The 19,210-nt window shown below is 53.7% G+C and overlaps 5 protein-coding genes across 5 annotated transcripts; 2 read left to right on the forward strand and 3 right to left on the reverse strand.

The window, feature by feature from the left end:
- Window positions 1-10: 10 nt before the first annotated feature.
- On the reverse strand, window positions 11-3,978 carry CAOG_00241 (RFWD3 protein; the record flags this gene model as incomplete). Its single annotated transcript, XM_004365055.2, has 8 exons — window positions 11-231; window positions 331-469; window positions 736-1,161; window positions 1,276-1,544; window positions 1,639-1,693; window positions 1,772-2,554; window positions 2,665-2,756; window positions 2,851-3,978. 8 exons carry the CDS (start codon window positions 3,976-3,978, stop codon window positions 64-66), a joined length of 3,060 nt encoding a protein of 1,019 aa, XP_004365112.1. The 3' UTR covers window positions 11-63.
- Window positions 3,979-4,150: 172 nt separating this feature from the next.
- On the forward strand, window positions 4,151-4,917 carry CAOG_00242 (hypothetical protein; the record flags this gene model as incomplete). Its single annotated transcript, XM_004365056.2, has 4 exons — window positions 4,151-4,216; window positions 4,338-4,447; window positions 4,612-4,624; window positions 4,766-4,917. The coding sequence occupies 4 exons, from the start codon at window positions 4,151-4,153 to the stop codon at window positions 4,775-4,777; spliced, it is 201 nt and encodes a 66-aa protein (XP_004365113.1). The 3' UTR covers window positions 4,778-4,917.
- CAOG_00243 (hypothetical protein) lies at window positions 4,902-8,220 on the reverse strand. The gene is made up of 4 exons (XM_004365057.2): window positions 8,179-8,220; window positions 5,392-7,959; window positions 5,214-5,294; window positions 4,902-5,105 (listed from the first exon to the last, which is right to left on the reverse strand). Exons 1-4 carry the CDS (start codon window positions 8,204-8,206, stop codon window positions 4,999-5,001), a joined length of 2,784 nt encoding a protein of 927 aa, XP_004365114.2. The 5' UTR covers window positions 8,207-8,220; the 3' UTR covers window positions 4,902-4,998.
- Window positions 8,221-8,320: 100 nt separating this feature from the next.
- Window positions 8,321-15,209, reverse strand: CAOG_00244 (non-SMC condensin II complex subunit D3). The gene is made up of 16 exons (XM_004365058.2): window positions 14,928-15,209; window positions 14,415-14,672; window positions 13,615-14,312; window positions 13,298-13,528; window positions 13,082-13,223; window positions 12,458-12,989; window positions 12,252-12,368; window positions 11,688-12,138; window positions 11,476-11,584; window positions 11,239-11,391; window positions 10,674-11,045; window positions 10,388-10,562; window positions 9,981-10,305; window positions 9,196-9,875; window positions 8,835-9,087; window positions 8,321-8,729 (listed from the first exon to the last, which is right to left on the reverse strand). Exons 1-16 carry the CDS (start codon window positions 15,088-15,090, stop codon window positions 8,586-8,588), a joined length of 4,803 nt encoding a protein of 1,600 aa, XP_004365115.2. The 5' UTR covers window positions 15,091-15,209; the 3' UTR covers window positions 8,321-8,585.
- Window positions 15,210-15,457: 248 nt separating this feature from the next.
- On the forward strand, window positions 15,458-19,189 carry CAOG_00245 (centromere/kinetochore protein zw10). The gene is made up of 12 exons (XM_004365059.2): window positions 15,458-15,595; window positions 15,805-15,942; window positions 16,073-16,180; window positions 16,271-16,351; window positions 16,458-16,911; window positions 17,005-17,331; window positions 17,425-17,583; window positions 17,669-17,858; window positions 17,965-18,229; window positions 18,326-18,469; window positions 18,545-18,784; window positions 18,858-19,189. The coding sequence occupies exons 1-12, from the start codon at window positions 15,485-15,487 to the stop codon at window positions 19,089-19,091; spliced, it is 2,451 nt and encodes an 816-aa protein (XP_004365116.1). The 5' UTR covers window positions 15,458-15,484; the 3' UTR covers window positions 19,092-19,189.
- Window positions 19,190-19,210: the final 21 nt, after the last annotated feature.

Genomic DNA, 19,210 nt, shown 5'->3' on the forward strand with positions numbered 1-19,210 from the left:
AAGAATGCATTCTGGTTGTGTGATAAATACGTGCTAAATAAATAGTACAAAACAATACGTCCTTCAACGCTTCCAGACAAATACGTGTGCCTCTTTGGCGGTCAACGTCATCAAGGCGTCGCGATGAGCGCGCGAGTCTTGAAAGTGGCAGACATCCAATACGGGGCCCGCAAATCCTCTCGCCTGGATCGTCTGGACGCGCTCCCCTGTTGTAGCATTCCACAAATCCACCTGTGCCAGCAAAAAAAAAAAAAGAAGCAAATTTTCGAAAAACCTAAGCGAAACAAAATCAAGAAAACAAACCGCTCAACCCAAAAAGCGAAGCCGCACTTGTCCGGTGGCCTCATCACCAGCAGCTACAAGTAGCAGCCCAGAGAAGGCGGGATGGGGCAGTAACGTGGACCGACTGAGTAACACTTGCTTGGCGCCCGCTCGAAGCTGCAGGCGTGGCAGAGTTGGGTCTGCAGATCTAAGATCGCATACGTACAAGTCCAACAACCACCACAAGCAAGTTCACAAGCACACCACAAGGTCAAGGAAATACGACCAACGGAGGGGAGACAGACTGTCGTAAACGGCACAACAAACTCAGCGGCATCTCGCATTCCCAACAACGAAAAAGGCCACAAATCACGCTCTTCCATAGATGCATCGAAACAAAAAGCCAAACAAAGACCCCCCCCCCATAGCATAAGAACCGATATCATATGGCGAACGTGCGGTCGCTGTGGTGACGGTCGCAAACTAGCCAGCCAGGTGCGCGTCTCGCGATGCACGTAGCTCCAGCTGCATGCACTCCCACTCAAGTCGCCTTCCGAAAGCGCAGGGCGAGCTTGAAGCTGGCCGCCGTCGGACTCTGATGCGCGCGAAGCATCCAGTGGCATGTCGCAAATCCAGGGTCCTCGTAATGTCCCAATCAGCAGACTGGAAGGCAAAGCGTGGTCGACACTAGCACCTTCGGTCGTGTGCGTGAGTCCATTTTTGGCGCTCGAGTAGTGCAGCGAAATAATTGGAACCTTCGAAGGACTGAACGAAGAGACAGGACCTCGAGTGTTGCGAATGTCAAAAACGAGCGTTGACCCACTCTGCAAGCCTGCGTACAGGATGTGCTCGACATCCGTGTTCCACGCGCATGCCCAAGCCGGGCCGTTCACTTGGTATCTAGAGACAAGAGGCGGGAGCATTTTGACAACGGGCAAAATTATTTAGCCGAAAATGCAACGTGTTGGTTTGTTGGTTTTTCGTCTGTTGACAAACTGCTTTGCCTCAACTTACGTGAGCACGACAGAGTTTGTTTTCAAACTCGAAAGCTTAACAGTCTTGTCAGCCGATGCTGTGAGGACGAGAGAGTTGGGCCGCTCGCTAAACTTGAAATCCCGAATGGTGTCGTTGTGGATGCCCACAAACTCGGAATGACTGAACGTCATGTCAATCGTGCTCAGCTTAAGAATCCCGTGACCGGGGCCAAAAGGCGGATTGCCTTGCTTTGAAATGCCAAGAACTCCGTTGACCGAATCAAAACCTGCAATCCGTCCCGAGCCGTTCTGTTCGGTGCAAAAAAAAAAAAAAAACAAGTCAATCGCTGCGGGGGGGGGGATCGGCGCCACTACGCGATACACGGAAATCCATGCGCCTCACCTTGCATACTGGAATGGTCGTCTTGTACTGAAAGCCGGCCGGAGGAGGATTGTTGCTAACAATTTCGGCAGACAGTTTGAGTGAGCTCCCGCAATACCTCAAAAATGCCCCTATTGTTGTGCTAAAGACGTACAGTGGAGGTGGTGCAGCCATTGAATCAGCGGCGTGAGATCTGCTTGACTGCTGCAAGGCTGCTGTTGCTTTAGGAGCAGTAACATCATCCAACGCACGCGAAAAGAGTGCGTCGGTGCCAGGTTCAACGTCAAACTCGTCAAAATCATCTGCAGCCTTCTCGGTAGTTTCGGCAAGTTCCGGCGGCGGAATGGCTGTGCTTTGGACAGAAGGTGGTGCGGCGAGACACTTCGAAACAACGACCTCGGCAGTGCCAAACGCAAGGGCAGCCTCCCCGACGCTCGATGACGAGACTCGGCCAGGAGTCCAGCTTCCGTCAACAGTCGCCTTGCTGATGCTGCTGCTGATGCTGCTGCTAGAGCTCTCTTGTACTGGTGTGGTGGCGGCAATGACGGGGGCGCAGCGCGAAAACAAAGACCGCACGGGCGTGGATGACGTCCCTAACGCTGCTGCATCGTGAGACAGCGCCTGGCCGCCCTGGGACTGCAGTGCTGCAATTCTGCGCAACAGCTCTTCTTCCCGCTCGCGTTGGGCGGAAACGAGCTTTCCGAGCCGTTCAACTTCGGCGCGAAACATGGCCGACTGGACGGTTGCACGAGCTTCGGATTGTTGTGCTCGCGTGCGCTCTTTCCGCTCGTCTTCAAGATGCCGAAGTGCACGGTCGCGCTCGGTCGTGTCGATCGCAATCAGAGTTTTCGCGATGAGAATGCGCACGTCCGCTTTTTTGGCTCGTCCGTTGCACTCTGGGCACTTTTCTGCGCTCTTGAGCCAGGTTTCAATACAGCTACGCAAAGCAAGGTTATTTAGAGGAAGCCAGGTGCATGATGAGCCACACTCAACAAAGGCAGCAGACAGCAGCAGAATGCAAGTAAGTCAGAAACAACATGCTCATACTTTTTCCCAAACAAATGCCCACACTTGAGGGCGACAATGCGATGCAATCCAGAGTTCGACCACGATTCAAAGCAAATGCTACAGGTTTGACTCTGCCAAAAGTAGGAGTTGCAAGTTGTATCAATGTAAACCAAATGCCCCCGGCACAAGAATCAACCACATGACAATCGTTTTTGCAACAAGTACCTCTTGAACAAGCTCGGCCAGGTTTGAGTTGCCATGTGGTACGGGAGAGAGGCGCGCTGCTTCCGCTGGCTTGGGACGAGTGGGCACCGCGGCAAAGGCTTGGGCGTGAGGTCGTTTCATGGCGGCGATGGGCGACTGGAAATCGTCGGAAGATCGCGCTGGAGAAGGTTGGATTGGCGGATCCTGCTGCTCCAGCTGCATCACGAAATCAATGCCAGGTGGGTGCACAGCAGCAGCATCGGTCGCCGTCGTCCGTCGGATGGGTGATGAGACATGAGCAGCCGGCGAGCGGAAATGCGCTGCACTGTCTGGCTCGCCGGCAGCCAACGAGTTTCTGAGCGTGTGCTCTCTTCGCCGAACGGCCACCGGAGTATGAAAGACCGCGCTGTCCTCGTCAGCGAGGGCTGCTGCGCTTGGCGGCGAGCCGGGCCGACCCATCTCCCTCCTCGAGCGGTTGACCACAGCAACTGGGGGCTCTGGTTCGCCGGGTTGTGTGGACAGGCCAAAGACTACCAGTGGATGTCGTCTTGGTGCGCTCGAGGTCGGCATTTCCGGCTGCACTGCAGCTACAACGGGAGAATCTGAAACGACCTGAATGTTCTGGCTTGGGCTCGAATCGAGCATTGCACGCTGTTCGAGCTCTTGCTGTTCGCTGGGATCATCGTCATCGTCACGATCTTGCGTCTCCGACAATTCGGGCAATTCGGCGTCTTCGTCCGCGTCCTCGTGTTCTGGCTCTCGAGAAGTGGCGGGAATGGTTTGGCGGGAAAAAAGTGAAACAGCTCTCTGCTGCTCTTCGATGAGCGTCGTTTCGTCCGTCTCGCCACCGTGCCCGCCGAGCGATGACGACGACGACGACGACGACACAATGAAAGTCCCATGAGCAGTCCTGGTTGAGGCCCTTGCCGCGGCAGCTGTCGCAGCATCCTGGCACCCATGGCGGGACCACTGTTCGTCGCGTCGGTCTCGGTCGTCTCCGACTCGCGCTCGCTTCAGCAGCGGCCTCGCTTCCCGGTCAGCTGAGTCTTCCTCATGCTCATGCAGCAAGCCGTCCAAACCGTCCATCTCGTCGCATTCCGTGTCTTGGCCATCCGGGTCGAGCTCCGGTGCACCTCGAAGGTGAGACATGAGAAGTGCTGCACACGCTCAGACAGAACTCACTCCAACCCTGAGATTGCTTCAAAATGGAGACTGCATTGTTGCTTAATTGCTCACAGCTCGCGTAATGTGTTGATTCACTTCCCAATTCAAACCATGAGGGTAGGGGAGACCAGTCTATTTGGTTGCTCATTGAAATACAATGGTAACGTTGAATGCTCCAAAGCGATCGTCCTCTTGTGCTGGCGACTATCTTACAACGTGCCAAGTGACTCGAGATCGAGAGTTAAAAGAGGGAGAGAGCAAGCGAGAGAGAGAGAGTGTGTGTGTGTGTGTGTGATATGGCTCTATGACCAGCCAGCCGTTACTCATCCTTCTGCGACCTGTAGTCTGCCATCTTCAACTTCCAGAGCCTGCTGCTCGTAGTGCTGCTCGTCATCTGCACTTGCACTTACATTCACGACTTTGCTCCGGCACTGCTCGATCGCCACAAGACTGGGTAAGCTGCCCCTCTGCCCTTCTGCACTGCTGCACTGCTGCTGCTGACGTTAGCTCGACCTCCTCCGCGCCTTACTCACCCGTTGTGCGCATCCGCTTCATGGATCTGCGTTTGTGGCGTGCTTGTTTTCTATTCTGTTTAGATTTCTGGGTCTGTTTTGGAAGGCAGCACGCATTGGTAACGACGACACTCACGATTCGCTTTGAACTTTGGGCTTTGAGCTCTCGATCCACCACTATGAACGAAGAGCACCTCAATACGGTACAAATCACTCACATTGGACCTTGCATTGATTGGTTGTGCTGCTTAAACATTTAGGCGAACGGTTAAGCCCCTACGTTTCAATCCTATGTGTGATTTGGGGAGTACATTCTCTACTCACATAGCGAGTTGTTGTTGTTGTTGTTTTTTGCTGTCGAGTGCTCGTGTGTATTGACCGTGGGCAAAATACTAGTAGTAGTTATCAGGTGTTGTATTTCCAAAACGCATCATCAGCCACCAAAAAACCTCAACCCCGCAGAACAAAACGATGCGTTCGTTGATCAAAGTCACTACTTTTTGCCGCTGCCGCGCTGTGGAGGCTTGTAAAACGCACTCGCGTCACATGCTGGCAAGTGCTTGCATTGGCTATCGGGGAGTCTTGCTTCGAGGCCCGCCTCTGTTCCCATAAGGAAAAGCACAACAGCACAACAGCATGAGCTTGTGTCTTGCAACGAGTTTTTTTTTACGCGGACGAAACAATTGCAAGAACAAAGGCTCCTCCTACCTTCGCATTGAATGCATTCCAACAGGTTGAATACATTCAATGCCAGTGACGGGATGTCTGAGCGCTGTTGAAGAATCTCCGCTGCAGAAAACGCAATTCGAAAAAAAAAAATCACAAAAGTAAGCGAAAATGCCAGCGTGGCACGAAACAAATTGCAAAAGGCAACTTAAAAGGTTACCTCGAACGGCCTCGGCCTTGTCACTATGGAAGCACTGCAGAACTTTGGAGAGGTTGAAGCACCGGTTGACAAATTGATAGTCGGGTGCATATCGTGCCTTGTGAATACGGTGGTCAGTCAAGCTTGCGCGAGCCTCCTCAGTGTAGGTGGGGCTCCATGCGGCGTGAAGAGCGACATCCAGAAGCGACAGCTCAAAGAAGGCCCTCTTGGAAACAATGTGGTCGTCGCTGAACTCGACCGTGGAGAAAAAGCCTGGCTTGTGACGTTCAATCACCTCGAGCACCTGAGCCGCGTCGTACCTCCGAAGGTGGGTCTGCCATTGCGGCTGGGCGCCAACCTGTTGAAAGAAAGCGTCCAACTTGGACGACAGCTTCTTCATCACAAGCACGTATTGGAAGGCGCTCAGCCCAAACACATCCTTGACCGAGTGGTCGGTCTGATGCTTGAGCGCCAGGTCAACGTGGGATGGCGAGCCGACAATAATCGCCAAGTGCAAGGAGCTTCGCCCTGCGCCAGCAATGTGGTTGATGCTGTCGCTCGCCAAGAGCAGCTCGGCAGCGTTCTGGCGCTCTTGCCGATGGGTTTCCTCCAACAAGAACGCGGGATCGTAGTGGGATGCAAGCAAGCACTGCAGCGCATTCATGCGGCTGCGATTCAAGCCCTGGATTGCGTCCTTCGAGGCGGACAGAATGTGCCCCACGCTCTCTGGGCAGCAACGAGCCGCATAGCCGAGCGGCGTAAAGTCGCACGCAAAGTTCTTTGGTGGCTCGTGCGAGATGCCGCGGGCGCACAGGTCTGGAACGAGACTGCCGTCACCATACAGATGGACATAGATCGGGGGCAAGAGATCAAAGGAGCACGCGTTCACATCAGCGTTGGCGGCGAGCAAAACGCGACCGCACTCTGCGTAGCGATCAGACGCAATGTGCAACAAACGAAGCCCGTGCTTGTACGGTGCATCCATCATACTCGAGGCTGCAAGAAGAAGCCGGAGCAACGCTGGATTATTGGCAAAGACGATGGCCGCCTGAAGCGCCGTCATGCGGAAGGCGTTCTTGCCGCCGCCGCACGCGTCGACGTTGGCACCATAGACAAGAAAACGGGAAGCCACCGAGCACTGCAAGCTGGGGTTGAACCGCAGGATGCCGGCCACCACCAGATAGAGCGGGGTCTCTTGCTCCCGAGTAACAATGGTATTGATTGCGTTCGGGTGGTGGCGGAAGATGGTCATCAGCGCCTGCAAGTTCAACGATGGATTGCCATCCACGCCACTCGGCTTTGACTCGTCGTCCGGGTCGCGGTGCATTAACGGGACCAGCAGCATGTGGATCGGACTGCACCCGAACGTCTGGGGAAAGAGCTGTTGAAAGATTTCCGGCATGTCTACGCTGGCACCGTGGCGCAGCAAAAAGCACGTTGCCTTTGTCGTCCCGCACATGATGGCCGAAGCCAGAGGGGTCAAAAAGCGAATGTTGTAAGCATTAATGTTGGCGCCTAGCGACAAGAGCAGCTGCATGTGCTGTAATCGCTGGCCCACAACCGCCGCGTGCAGCGGAGAGCAGCCGCACGTGTCTGGAACCTGGAGGACGGAGCGGTTTTCGCGCACATACCTTCGAATTGCATCAAACGAATAGGAACTCTCCTCGCTGCCGACGAGCTGGTGGAATGCCGGGCTGGAGATGGGTGCATCGTCATCCCACACCGACAGCCCCTCGATGGTGGGAATAACCTGGCGGGACGGCGTCAGCATCGGTGTGGCCTTGTTGGTGAAGAGCAGCTCGATGAAGGGCATGTCGGTGCCGGCGAGGTGCAGCGGGGTGGCGCCGTCCCACGCTTGGACGTTGGGGTCGGCGCCGTGCTTGAGCAGAAAGGCCGCGGCGTGCAAGTCGCCGTCTTCAATGGCACGGTGCAGCACAGTGCTACCGTCGCTCGGATCTTGCAAGTTGAGCACCATACCAGGCGGCGCGTCCGGTGCCAAATGCTTGGCGGTGCTCGCGGAAATCTCCAAAAAGTCCCTGAGTGCGCCACTTTGCCCGGACCGTGCCGCCACATAGATGGCATTCATGACGTCTAGAATTGTATCGACAGATCGCTGAGTGTGGTTGGTATCGTCTCCAAGCCGGTCAAACTCGTCGCCATCGTCCTCCTCATCGCGGTCGTTTCCAGCCTTCTTATCGCCGTCATCGCCGTCGTCGTCATCGTCGCCGCCATCGTCGTCCGTGATATCCTCGTACTGGTCGTCATCGTCAGCATTCGCCTCTGCAGGCCTGGTCCCAGCTGGTGCAGCGCGATGCTTGGCAGAGCTCGTCGTCGTTGTCGTCGTCGTCGTTGCCTTGGCCTGCGCTGGCGTCCGCTGCGCATCCTCCGACTTTTTACCACCAGCGTTAGCACTGGCACTTCCAGCTTGGCTCTGGCTCTGGCTCTGGCCCTGGCTCTGGCTCTGGCTCTGCTGCTGATGGTGCATCATCGTCTCGGCCATGTGCACCAGCCGCGCGCCGAGCTGCCCGTCGACCTCAATGTGCCGCATGTCGATCAAGCCATGCTTCATGTTCGACTGGTGAAACCATCCTGTTTGCAGCCGCGGGGTCGGGTGAGGGTGAGTGAGTCAGGTCCAAGGTCAGGTCCAAAGGTCAGTTTGGCACAATGAGAATCCAGCCATTTGCACAAGTTCGCCCCCGCCAGATCAAGATTCAGCCATCATCACCAAAAATCGCTTTTGAGGACTTTTTTGATTTGAATTCATTATTTGGTCGATTTGGATGTGTGAGTGGAAAACAGCAGGATTACCTTCGTTGTTGATTCGATGCCCCGACATTGCGAAACGGGGCAACAATCAAAGACTGACCTGCTCAGAAATACTAGTAAATCTATCACTTAGAAGGATGGTGATACTCGCTCATTGTGATTTCTGTTTGCACAAACTACAATCGACATCACAGCTCAGCTGGGTTGCAATTTTGCGTTCTTTTCCAGCCCTTTTTTTACTGATAAACTTCAACGGTTAACAAAGCAAAACACACAAAAATAAAATGCAGGCAAATCGAGCAACAATGCAACAACTAGGATGATTCACAACGGACAACCCAAATATCGCAAGATGACGCAAGGCAGCAACTCGAGCGATTGTGGAACCAGATTTTGTTTGTTTTTTTTTTTTTTGGTTTTTTTTTTTTTTTGTTCTCGACGACTTCGAGTTAGCCGTCAAAGGTCAATCGACTACGCGAGCGAGCCGTGGCGATCGCTACAGCACGCGGCTTGCGCGTGGCAGCAGGAGAAGCACCAGTTGGCGACGAAGCTTCGCGCTTGTTTGACGCCGGCATGCCAATATTGAGTGCAGCCTAATCCCAAGCAAACAAACAAAAAAATCCGCGCCAAATCATGTCTTGTGAGAGCAAAATTCTTCTACGCGATACCAAGCTCAAGAGTCTGGTTTTGGGACCTACCGGAGAAGAAACGTTCCACTTGGCTTTGGCCGCTGGCGAAGCCAACAAGTCCTCTCCGTCCTCTGCTTCCGCTTTGCCGTCGTCGTCGTCGTCATCATCGTCATCGTCGTCGTCATCAACGTGGTTGGCGACAGGCGACTTCATGCACAACAAATCCAGCCCTTCTCGCAGCATTCGAACGCGAGGCGTGGTCATAGATCCGAACGGCGTCGAAGGCTTCTTGGCCGGTGTCGCAGAAGCCACAGCAGGAATACTAGTCAATCCAAACATATCAGAAATTTAGGAGGACAAAGCGTTGACCACAAGCATTAAAAGTTCTTCTTCTTCTTCTTCTTCTGCTTCTGCCCCATCTCCGACTTACGCAGCGTTCGCTGTAGCATTCTCCGCTCCTGGGTGGCGCGCAGAGGCAGGAGAACGCGGCGGGAGAGCAGCTGCGCTCAGCGTGGAGAAGGACGGTCGCGCAGCGGCTGGCATCAGTTTGACGCCTGGGAGCGGGGTGGATGTAATGCGCTGGTTTGGAAGCAGCTTCGGGATGGCAAACCGAGGAGAGGCCACATGGATGTGCAACGAGGGTCGCTTGCTTGGCTCGGCCAACATGGACATGTTGGGCGAATCCAGGAACTGCTGAAGCTCGGCATGCTGCAATCGACGAGCGGTGGCAGGAGTGCCTGTTTTATCCGCCATTTGACGCGCCACCGCAGGCGAAACGGCACTGGTGGCCATCGCGCTGGAGGACGACGCTGCCTGCTGATGTTGTTGTTGTTGCTGTTGCTGTTGCTGTTGCTGTTGCTGTTGCTGTTGCTGTTGTTTTTGCTGTTGCTGTTGCTCCTCCTCTTCAAACTTTCGCAAATCGTACTGAATTTCAGAAGCGAGCTGACGGTCTGCCGCCAAAATGTCGGCCACCTCCTCCTTGTAGTCCCGCACGACATCACGCAAAAAAGCCATCAAGTTGCGTTGCAGCGGCGAGCGTTGCTGTTCGAGCATGTGCTTGAGGGAAATCACCGTGGGAACCAGGTTTTCAATCATGTTCTTCTTGACAATCTGCAATGTGTGTGCCGTCAAGAATCAAACAGCGTCGTTGAGTCGTACGCACAAACAGGATCAAAAACGCACCAAAAACACTCTTCCAGGACAACGAAACCATACCTGAGAAATTAACTTGACTTTGGCGTTTGCCATCGCATTCGCCATGGCTGCAGTGGCCTCGGAGCTGGCCGCTGGAACAGCAGAGGCCTCCTCGTCGTCCTCCTCTCCTGCGGTTGTGCGCTTGCGAATGGCGCTCAGCTTGATCTCCTTGCTGCAGAGGATGGCAAGCGTGTCCTTGAGGACTTCGGCACCATCAGTGGCGGTGATGGAAAGTGTATCGTCCACCACGCCGCCCAAAACCTCCTGCGACAACTTGGCCGTAATTTGGAAGAGTTGGTCGTCAGACATGTTCTCCAGCAGGAACTTGTAGATTGTCAGGCGGTTTCTACAATGAAACAATGGTGAGTTTCGAGCGCAAGTTTGAACGACAAACAAAAAAAAAAGCAAGTGCCAAAAAATCGCCTTACGCTGCATTTGCGTCGCCAGTCAGCTTGAACAGCGCACGCTCGCGATCGGACTGCGCAAAGACATTGTACGCCGAGTGCCCGACGTAATCGTTAAAGTGGAAAATGCACTCGACCATGTGCGAAAAGAACATTGTGGGATGTTTGACCAGAAGCATGTTGGACAAGCAAAACTCGGCTGCTCAATGACAGATGCAATAGTCCCGATGGTTTGCCATTTGTTGTGAGTTGCAAAACGACCAAACCTCCAAATCATCATCATCACCTCATCTCCACAAACAAGCCTCACCGTATTGTCGCACCGTTGGCTCCTTGTCGACGAGTGCGACGACAAAGCGGAAGAAGAGCGATCCCTTCCACTTGACAAAGTCCTCTTGCAGCAAGCGGGTGAGCAACGTGATGGTCTGACGTCGTACGAGCGGTGACGGGTCGCGCAAGCATGCCGCAATGTTGGGAATGTACCGATCCACCAAAGCAGTGTAGCGAACGCACAGATCGCACATGACTACAACGACGTTGTTGCGAATAATTTCGCTGTCACTCGTCTCAAGCTCGCGGGCCATCGCAGCGATCGAAGCCTTCGCCATAGTCTCGTTTCGCAGGCAAATCTTGCCCAGCGTCACAATGGCATGAGCGCGCAGGATGGCAGGGATGGCCACGTCTGTGTACCAAGCGCAACGGTCCAACAACAACAACAACAACAACAACAACAACAACAACAACAACAACAACAACAACAACAACAACAACAACAACAACAACAACAACAACAACAACAACAACAACAACAACAACAACAACGGTCAGTTCGATGTAAAACTCAATCGAAATTTTACATTCCCAAGACGCAATACCTTCATCGCAGCCTTCAGGTTGGAAGAATGGCATGGTCAGCGTGTGCACAAGCATCTCGAGTCGCTTTGAAATGACAAGCGTCCCCGCCGAGTGATATTGGCAAGCCTCGCCCAGAGTGAAGACGCATCGGGTGACGCTCTCCAAATCGAGCTCTGTTGGCATTCAGATTCGGTTTTGTTGAAACGTGAGCAATTGGACATTTGTTGATGCAGCCGTTGTCGTTCAGCGAAACTTGCCTTGACCAGGCTTCAGACCAAGAACCAGTTGCGAAAACCGGTGCTCGCACGATACAATAATTTCCCGGCACAGCAGCCGCATGCTGTCGTCTTTTTGGTGTGTCATCAGCTGCAAGGATGACGCAATTACAATATCAGTTACAGGTTTTAAAACCACGACAACAAGCGACCAGAAGTCAGCGTCAGCGCCTCTTCGCCCAACTCGGTCATACCTTTGACAGTGTTTGCATGGTGATTGCAATCAGCTCTGGCCTGGAGCAGAACGACGTCAAAACAGTCTTCAGCTCCAGAGTCAGCGACTGCGCTTGATTTTGAGGCAAACGCGCCACGGTCAGACCAAGGAGCTGCAATGCGCAGTTCATGCTGTGGATGGCGCTCGCGGAGGAATCCGTGTCTTTCGCGCTTTGCCAGTTCGACCACGCGGTGAATGCGAATGCGGGGTTGATGAGCTCGGAAGCTTGAGTGCCAAGCGCGAGGAGCATTGACCACGCGCCCTGGTCACCAGGCACCGTGCGGACGCGCTCCATCAGAGGAGCAACAATGGCTGCAGAAATCATGTTCGTCTTGGCCCATTGCTGCGCGATTCGAAGTAGATACCGAGAGACATCCTGGATGCCGCTATGCAGCATGGAAAGGAGCGACCAGACGTTGTTCTGACGAGATCTGTTGCATGGAGATTATTTCGGTTTCATTGATTCGCGTGTGAGATGTTTTTGGGTTTGTTTTCGAAAATCATCGAACGATTGAAAACACAGCCGGTCACACGTTCTACTCACGGCTGATTCTTCTCGAGCAAGGGCTGGATACAGGTCTCAAATACAGCCTCGGCGGAACGGTCGTGCACGGTCGGCTCTTTGTCCAAAACAAGTGGCAGCACGGCATCCAACCAGATGCTAGCAACCGCAAGCAAAAATTGTGCAAAGCGAAACAAGTGAAAACCCCGAGTTGTACCTCCTCAGCAACAAAAAAAGACAGTGCTCACCTGTGGAGGCGCGCGTCATCCATGTGCATGTGCAAGACGGCGGTGATGGAATGAAGGGCTTGCTTGCGCACACTGAGCGAAGGGTCGAGGCAGCGATCGTGCAAAGCTGTAAAGTCGCTAAGGTTGATCGTGCCGACAGTCCCGTCGTTGGACAGAGGCAGGCAAAGAATCTGCTCCAACAGCTGAACCGCGGCCTTGCGCACATTCGACTTCTCATCCTTGGTGCGGCGCCGAAGCACGGACAGCAGGCTGCCACTTCCGCTGGTCGCAGGTGACATGGAGATGTCTGCCGTCAAGTCCATCGCGGTGACATTCGTCGTGTTGTCCGCCGACTTGGGCAGGGAGCACTCGCCGCGAATGGCCTCAACCATGCACTCAAACAGCGCGCTGTGCTGGCCGGCGCGGCCCTCGATCGAAGCAGATGTGACTGATGCAATTGCGGCCAATGCTCGAGCTCGAACAGTGGGTGTCCTGTCTGATGCGCGCGACATGAGTACGGCCAGCGCCTCGAGTCCAGAGCTCGACTTTACACCTGGGTGTTCAAAGGAAAGGGTCGAGCAGTGCATCGTTCGTTAAAACTGCTGCAATCCACAAAAGCACGAATTAAAAAAAAGCCAAACTCACGAGTGGCGAGGAGGGACTCTTGGAAAAAGTCCAATGCCAACAATCGATTGCCGGTTTTGGCAGTTTTGCTCAAGGCGCGCATCCACGATTGGAAGTGCGCCTGGTTTTCCTCGTCGAAATGAGCAGACAGCCCAACAAGAGACTGTACAACGCGAAACAGAGATGAGAAACCTTGCGTAACAAACACAATTGCACAATGCTGCGCACACTCCTTACCTGCGCCAGGCGAGCGCGATACTCTGCACGATCGGGCACCTTGTTGCACGCGTGTTGGATAAAAATGTACGCAGATTTGCTGAACGCCGAAGCAGTTGCCGAGCTGTGCTTGAGCAGAGCGGCAATGAACGCAAACGCATCCAAGTGAATGCCCGCCAGCAGCTTGGACAGAGAAGCCGGAAGCGGAAGGGCATAGTTCATCAAGGCATTGGGAAGCAAGTGGCGGAGAACCTGCGCGAACAACAGCAAAGCAAAAAGTGAAAAATTGACACGACAACTGAACACACTGTAGGATGCATGATCACTCGGACACGTACCGTTAACGAAGAAGCACTGGCTGCACCGTTGGCGCTCACACACAGACCATAGAGGCCCTTGAAGGCAAGCCGCTCGGCAGAATCTGTCTCCAGCGGAGCGGACGCAAAATCGCTCGCAACAGGAGCGCTGGCAGCGCGGTGACGAGCTAAAACCACGAGCATTTCGGCGATTTGCGCGTGCGCGTCCGGTGCCGTAATCATGACGGCAGAGTGCACGGATTGCACGATGGTGCACAACAACTGCCGCAAAAGCGCCTCGCCCTCTGTGCCTTCGAGGGACATGGGCACGGCCCCATCGTCCTCGTCAAATGCGTCGTCCGTCGCCATTCGTGTAATTGCACCTTCGTCGTCACTGTCGTCCGAATCTGCAGAGGCGGTTCGTGCACGTTTGCTCTGGCTAGCTGGGACGACCTGCGAAGAGTGCTTGCGCTTGCCGCCGGTCTTGGCCTCCAGCTGCTCGTCCTTCGGCCACCACTTGAGCAGATCGACCACGGACCGGAAGAGCATTGGTTGGAACACTGCAAAGGACGCTGCGCCGGGAGTGCTCAGCAGGTGCAGGTAGGCAATTCCTGCGTGGACGGCCAGCTCCATGTCGTCGATGGAACGACTCAGAGAGGTGCCCCGATTGAGGCAGTAAAAGATCAAAGCAACGATTGCCTTGTGTGACGAGCCGCTGACGGCGAGCGCAGACCACAGACCTGCGCATTCAAACATTCCAGTCAGTCAGTGCAAGGCTCTTTGGATGCCCAATACCGCAACACAGTCGTACCAATACATGCATGTATTCAACGCGTACTGACCTGGTGCAGATGCGCTGTGACTGCCACTTGAACGACGAGATCGCGTTGGAGTGTCCGACACGTCCGTTTCACTCTCACTGGACGAGTCGTCGGCCGCAACTGCGCGAGACTTGCTCGCCCGCTTGCTGGGTGTGTTTGCACGCCGCGGGGTGCCTGCAGGCCCGCTCGTGCTCAGGGCGGGTGTCGGCAACGCCGCTTTCCACGCAAGGAGAAGCGAATCCAATGCGCGCACCATTGCGAGTGCGTTGCTTGTCGACTCTGCACAACAAGCAGCAGCAATTGAGTCATCATCATCATCATACAAGTACATCACAGATTCACAACATCCCCACGGAGAGGCGAGCAGAACGAACGAAAATAACAAAAAACAAAGAAATCGAATCTGAAACGGTTGAAAACCAAAAAAAAATTGGCGCGAATCACAGTTCAAAAAAAAAAAAAAAAAAAAAAGCTCAAAGTTCGTTCGTTCGTTCGTTCGTTCGTTCGGTTCAAACATTGAAAATCGAACGTTACCTTCGAGAATCGGGGCGCTGATGTGCGACGGCAAATCGCAAAAGTTGCCCTCGTAGCAGGCGTCGATGAACGGCGACGGGAGTGCGTGAGCCAGACCGAGCTCCTCCACAACGTCGGCGGTCTTCTGCCGCAGCTTGGCAATGTTTGCCGGTTCGTCGGACATGGTCGCTTGTCTTGCTTTGTTGACTGTGGTGTGTAGCGATTTGAACAAGTGCAACAGCGAATGAAGCTTCAACCCCAGAAACTAGCTCCAAATCACTGTTGAACCAAACCGGAAGAACGAGTTTGAAAAAAAAAAAAAAAAAAAAAAAAAAAAAAAAAAGACTGGTGTTTCAAAACTTGAACAGTTTCAGAAATTTGGCGCCAAAAAAACAAAACGCGAAACGTTCAAAAACCAAAACTCGTCTCGTTTTCTTTCTCTTTCTTTTGTTGAGATGACGCTCAGACAAGTGTTCATTTTTGTCTTCCAAGATGCTCATCCACGTTTGAATCTCTGAGCACGAGCAACAAACCCAGTTTTCATTTTTGTGCTTGGTTTGGTTTTGTGGATCAAAAAAATGGCGGCATTGAGACAAGTTCAATTGCAGCTGCAGGACGACGCGCTTGGTTCGCGTGAGGGCATCGAGGCGGGCGTCGCTGCACTCCAGCGCAAGATGGATGAAGTCAAGGTCTGTCATGTCAGATTGGCCGCGTGTTGTGTGTGTGTGTGCGAGTGTGTGTGGATTGGAGCGACCTCCGTCTGCATTGAGAAACGGTTTGAGACTGACTTTGGGCTGTTGGCTGATTTTGCTACTTCTACTGCGGTTGGGGTTTTTGTTCACATTTGTGTGCTGACTCTGTGACGTGTTGTTTTGCATTGGGATGGCGCATTTGACAGGGGCAAGTGTACGAGACAGTGAACAAGCATTACCGCGAGTTTGTCCAGGCGTTCGACTATGCGCTTGATCTCAACGGCGAGGTCGCTGGTCTGGCGCAACAGCTGCAAGCGGTCAACAACCTTGCCAACGATGCCAGTGTAAGGGCGAGTTGGGCGCAGGAGGGGGGGGCGGGCTAGCCGAAGCCAAGCGGCGCTGTTCTGCTCACTCACAACCGTCATCGTCACACATCGTCTCACTCACTCGACGAACGGGTTTACACTGACGCAGGTTGGAGTTTTGAACAAGCTGCACACTGCTACAGAACGGCATGTGGCTCTCACGCGCAAGCTCAAGGACGCAGACTGCATCATCAGCGTGTTGGAACGACTCTGTCGCGTACGTTTTCCCCAAAACCATGCGCAACCACCTTGCTCAACACTCGGGCTCACACTGACAGCTGCATTCCATTCCATGTTTACATGATAGATTCACGATGATTTGACCGGCATGGATGGTCTCATGGAGCGCTCGCTGTTTCCTCAGGCTGCTCTTTCCGTTCACCGTATCGTATGTTGCCGCTCCTTCTGGCTCTCGCTATGCAGGAAAAAAAAAATGAAAGTCAACATCCTCACAACTAACTGATGAGGGCGTGGTCCTTGTTGTTTGCAATTAGAATGCCCTGCTCAGCGAGCTCAATCCAGAAGACCAGTTTGGCTGCGACGCAAAGATTTTTGCAGTCATTCGCGCCGAGTCGCGCCGAAAGCGGACGGCCGTCAAAAGCCATCTCGAAACGCTGTGGTCAACATCTGTGCGCTTGGCAACCGCCCACCACGCGGAAGGCGCGAGCGAGCTGGTGGTCGTGCTGACCGACAACAACAAGCCCGTCCACTTGCAACCCGCGCTGCAAGCCATGCACAGCCTGGCGATGCTGGAGTCCAAAATGGACGTGTTCTGCAAGGCACTGATGCAGCAGTTCATTTCTCCGCTTCTGGCCAACGACACCCCTCTGGCTCCAACCGTCACAAAGTTCAAGGGCGTTGTCAGCCTTACGCTGATGGCGCCTCGCGACGATGTCCCTTCCCCAGCTGCCGCAGATGTCAGCGGGCGTCTCTCGGTGACGCAGCTCCGTAAGAGTTTTGGACTTGTGCTTTTGTGCAGGAGCGTTGAGCAGATTCGAAAAATCTAACTTCATGTTTTGCAACTTGTTTTTTGACATGTAGGGTTGATCCTCGAAAACGTCGCAACTGTGATCGAGTTTGTAAACACGCACGCCTTCCCGAAAAAGTCGGCAGTACTCGCACAGGACAACGGGCAGGATGAAAACGCCCCTGCGTCGAGAAGGCGCGATCTTGTGGCCGAAGAGCTCGATGCGGCCGACCTGGCAGACCTGGCGCTGCTTTTTGGCGCCCATCTTTGGCCTGTCTTGCATCAAGCAATCATCAACGAGCTGCTTTCCGCTGCCATCCCCAAGCGTAGCGATGAGACTGAGGTGTTTGCAGCTGTCAGCCGCCTGGCCCACGAGTTTGAAGCCAAGATGGTCGATTTCGGTACGCTTGGGGGAAAGGGGGTTGCAGTGCGAGCACATGGCCTACATGCTGGCTTGTACATCTGTGTTAACTGTGGAGTTTATTTTTTGCCAGGTCTTTTGGAAGTCGGACAGCATGAACTGCTGGTGTTTGCGCAAAACATTCACAATCACTTTGCGGCCAAGAAGCGACAAGATGTGCTTGCTGCTGCTCGCTCGTGCATGCTATCCGAGGACCATAACAGTGTTGTGTGTAATAGCTCAGCGGAGCGTGGTAAGAAGATGGATCGATTTTGCTGTTTGCTTTTGATTTGTGTTTTGTTGCCAGTCTGTATTGATGACAAGAACCGTTTGCACAGGCGGTGCTGGTAGCGCAGCGTTCCCCACCACGGCGGTTATGGCGGATGCTGCCTTGCAGCCAGCCACCGACGGCAGCGAGCGGCCAGTCACGTTCGACTTTCCCGATTGCCAAATTACGCAGCGCACGCGTAAAATTGTGGACATGGCCTATGACATGTTGGAGGAGGTGACTACATCATCTCCCGCCATGTAAGTGGACACAGGGCTTCATTGCTTGCCGTGATGACGATTGTTAATGTTTCCGTGCTTGCTCACGTCCTTCGCTTGTGGTCTTGCATCAATAATCGCTGGATAGCGCTGTACATCTCTTTGTGGCTGTTCGCGACATGTTTGACTTGTACCGCGCGGTGGTGCCGGTGCATCATGGTGCCACGTTTGAGCGCGTCCCCATGCTTGGCATGCTCTTCCACAACGACTGCATGTTTATCGCCCATCATTTGATCACCCTCGGCATTCAGTTCAAGTCTCGGCTTCCTCCGCCCATGAATGCCACCGCCACATTTGTCGATATGGTGGTGCCATTCCGCCAGCTGGGAGAGCGCTTCTTTGTGCATCAGATGGTGAGGAAGGAATTTGGCAAAGGGGGCAAGGGGGTGTTGATTGTACATTTGTATTTCGTTTCATCTCACATGGACTTCCGCCACTCGACACGATAGGATTTGCAACGAGACTTGCTGATTGAAGCCATCGTCAGTGCGAACGGATTCAAGCAAACGCACCTTCCTGAGAAGAAGGCCGTCGTTGAAAAGGCCATCAAGCAAGTCCTGCTGCAGCTCACCCATCTCTCCAAGGTTTGGAAGGTAACTGCGCTTTACGTGCGAATTGCTGCAAGTGAGATTGGCGTCTCACTGAACCAACTGCCGTTCTGCCAACAGAACGTCCTTCCCTTGACGCTCTTCAATCAGACGATGGCACACCTCATCGAGGCCGCAATGGGCAAGATTATCTCCGACATTCTCGCTATCAGTGACATCGGGGAAGATGAAACCCACGAACTGGTCGGAATCATTTCGCTCGTTGTTCAGCGCGCTGAAACGCTTCTTGTTTTGGATGCGGCTGTACCTGCTCGGGCATCGACTCTGGTCGCACGAACCAGTGCACCCAAAACTAATCCGGTAGGTGGCCATAGTTTTTTTGCAGTCATTCCTATCGTAACTCACAATTTTCGCCTTGTGTTTTTTCGAACAGGCCATTCGATCGCTCGTTCCGAGCTGGAGCAAGTTTGTTCAACTCGGGGAGATTCTGAACATGTCTTTGGCGGAGATTACTGAGCGATGGATTGCAGGAACAGCTGCATCAGCGCCTGGCTCTGTCAATGCCGCCGCGGGCTGGCTGTTCCAGCCGCAGGAGCTCGCACATTTGATTCGAGCGCTCTTTTCAGACACTCCGCTGCGCCACAAAACCTTGGCCTTGTTCAAGTAAACCGACTCGTCCCGGTCGGAGCGATGCATGTGCAAAACTGTGTTGTTAATGTTTCGGTTGTGATCATGAAAATTCCAAGTAAAATAGTTGAGAATGAACCTCCTGTAGATCTCTCCCCG

Source organism: Capsaspora owczarzaki, assembly GCF_000151315.2.
Source record: "Capsaspora owczarzaki ATCC 30864 unplaced genomic scaffold supercont2.1, whole genome shotgun sequence".
NCBI classification, from domain to species: Eukaryota; class Filasterea; order Ministeriida; family Capsasporidae; genus Capsaspora; species Capsaspora owczarzaki.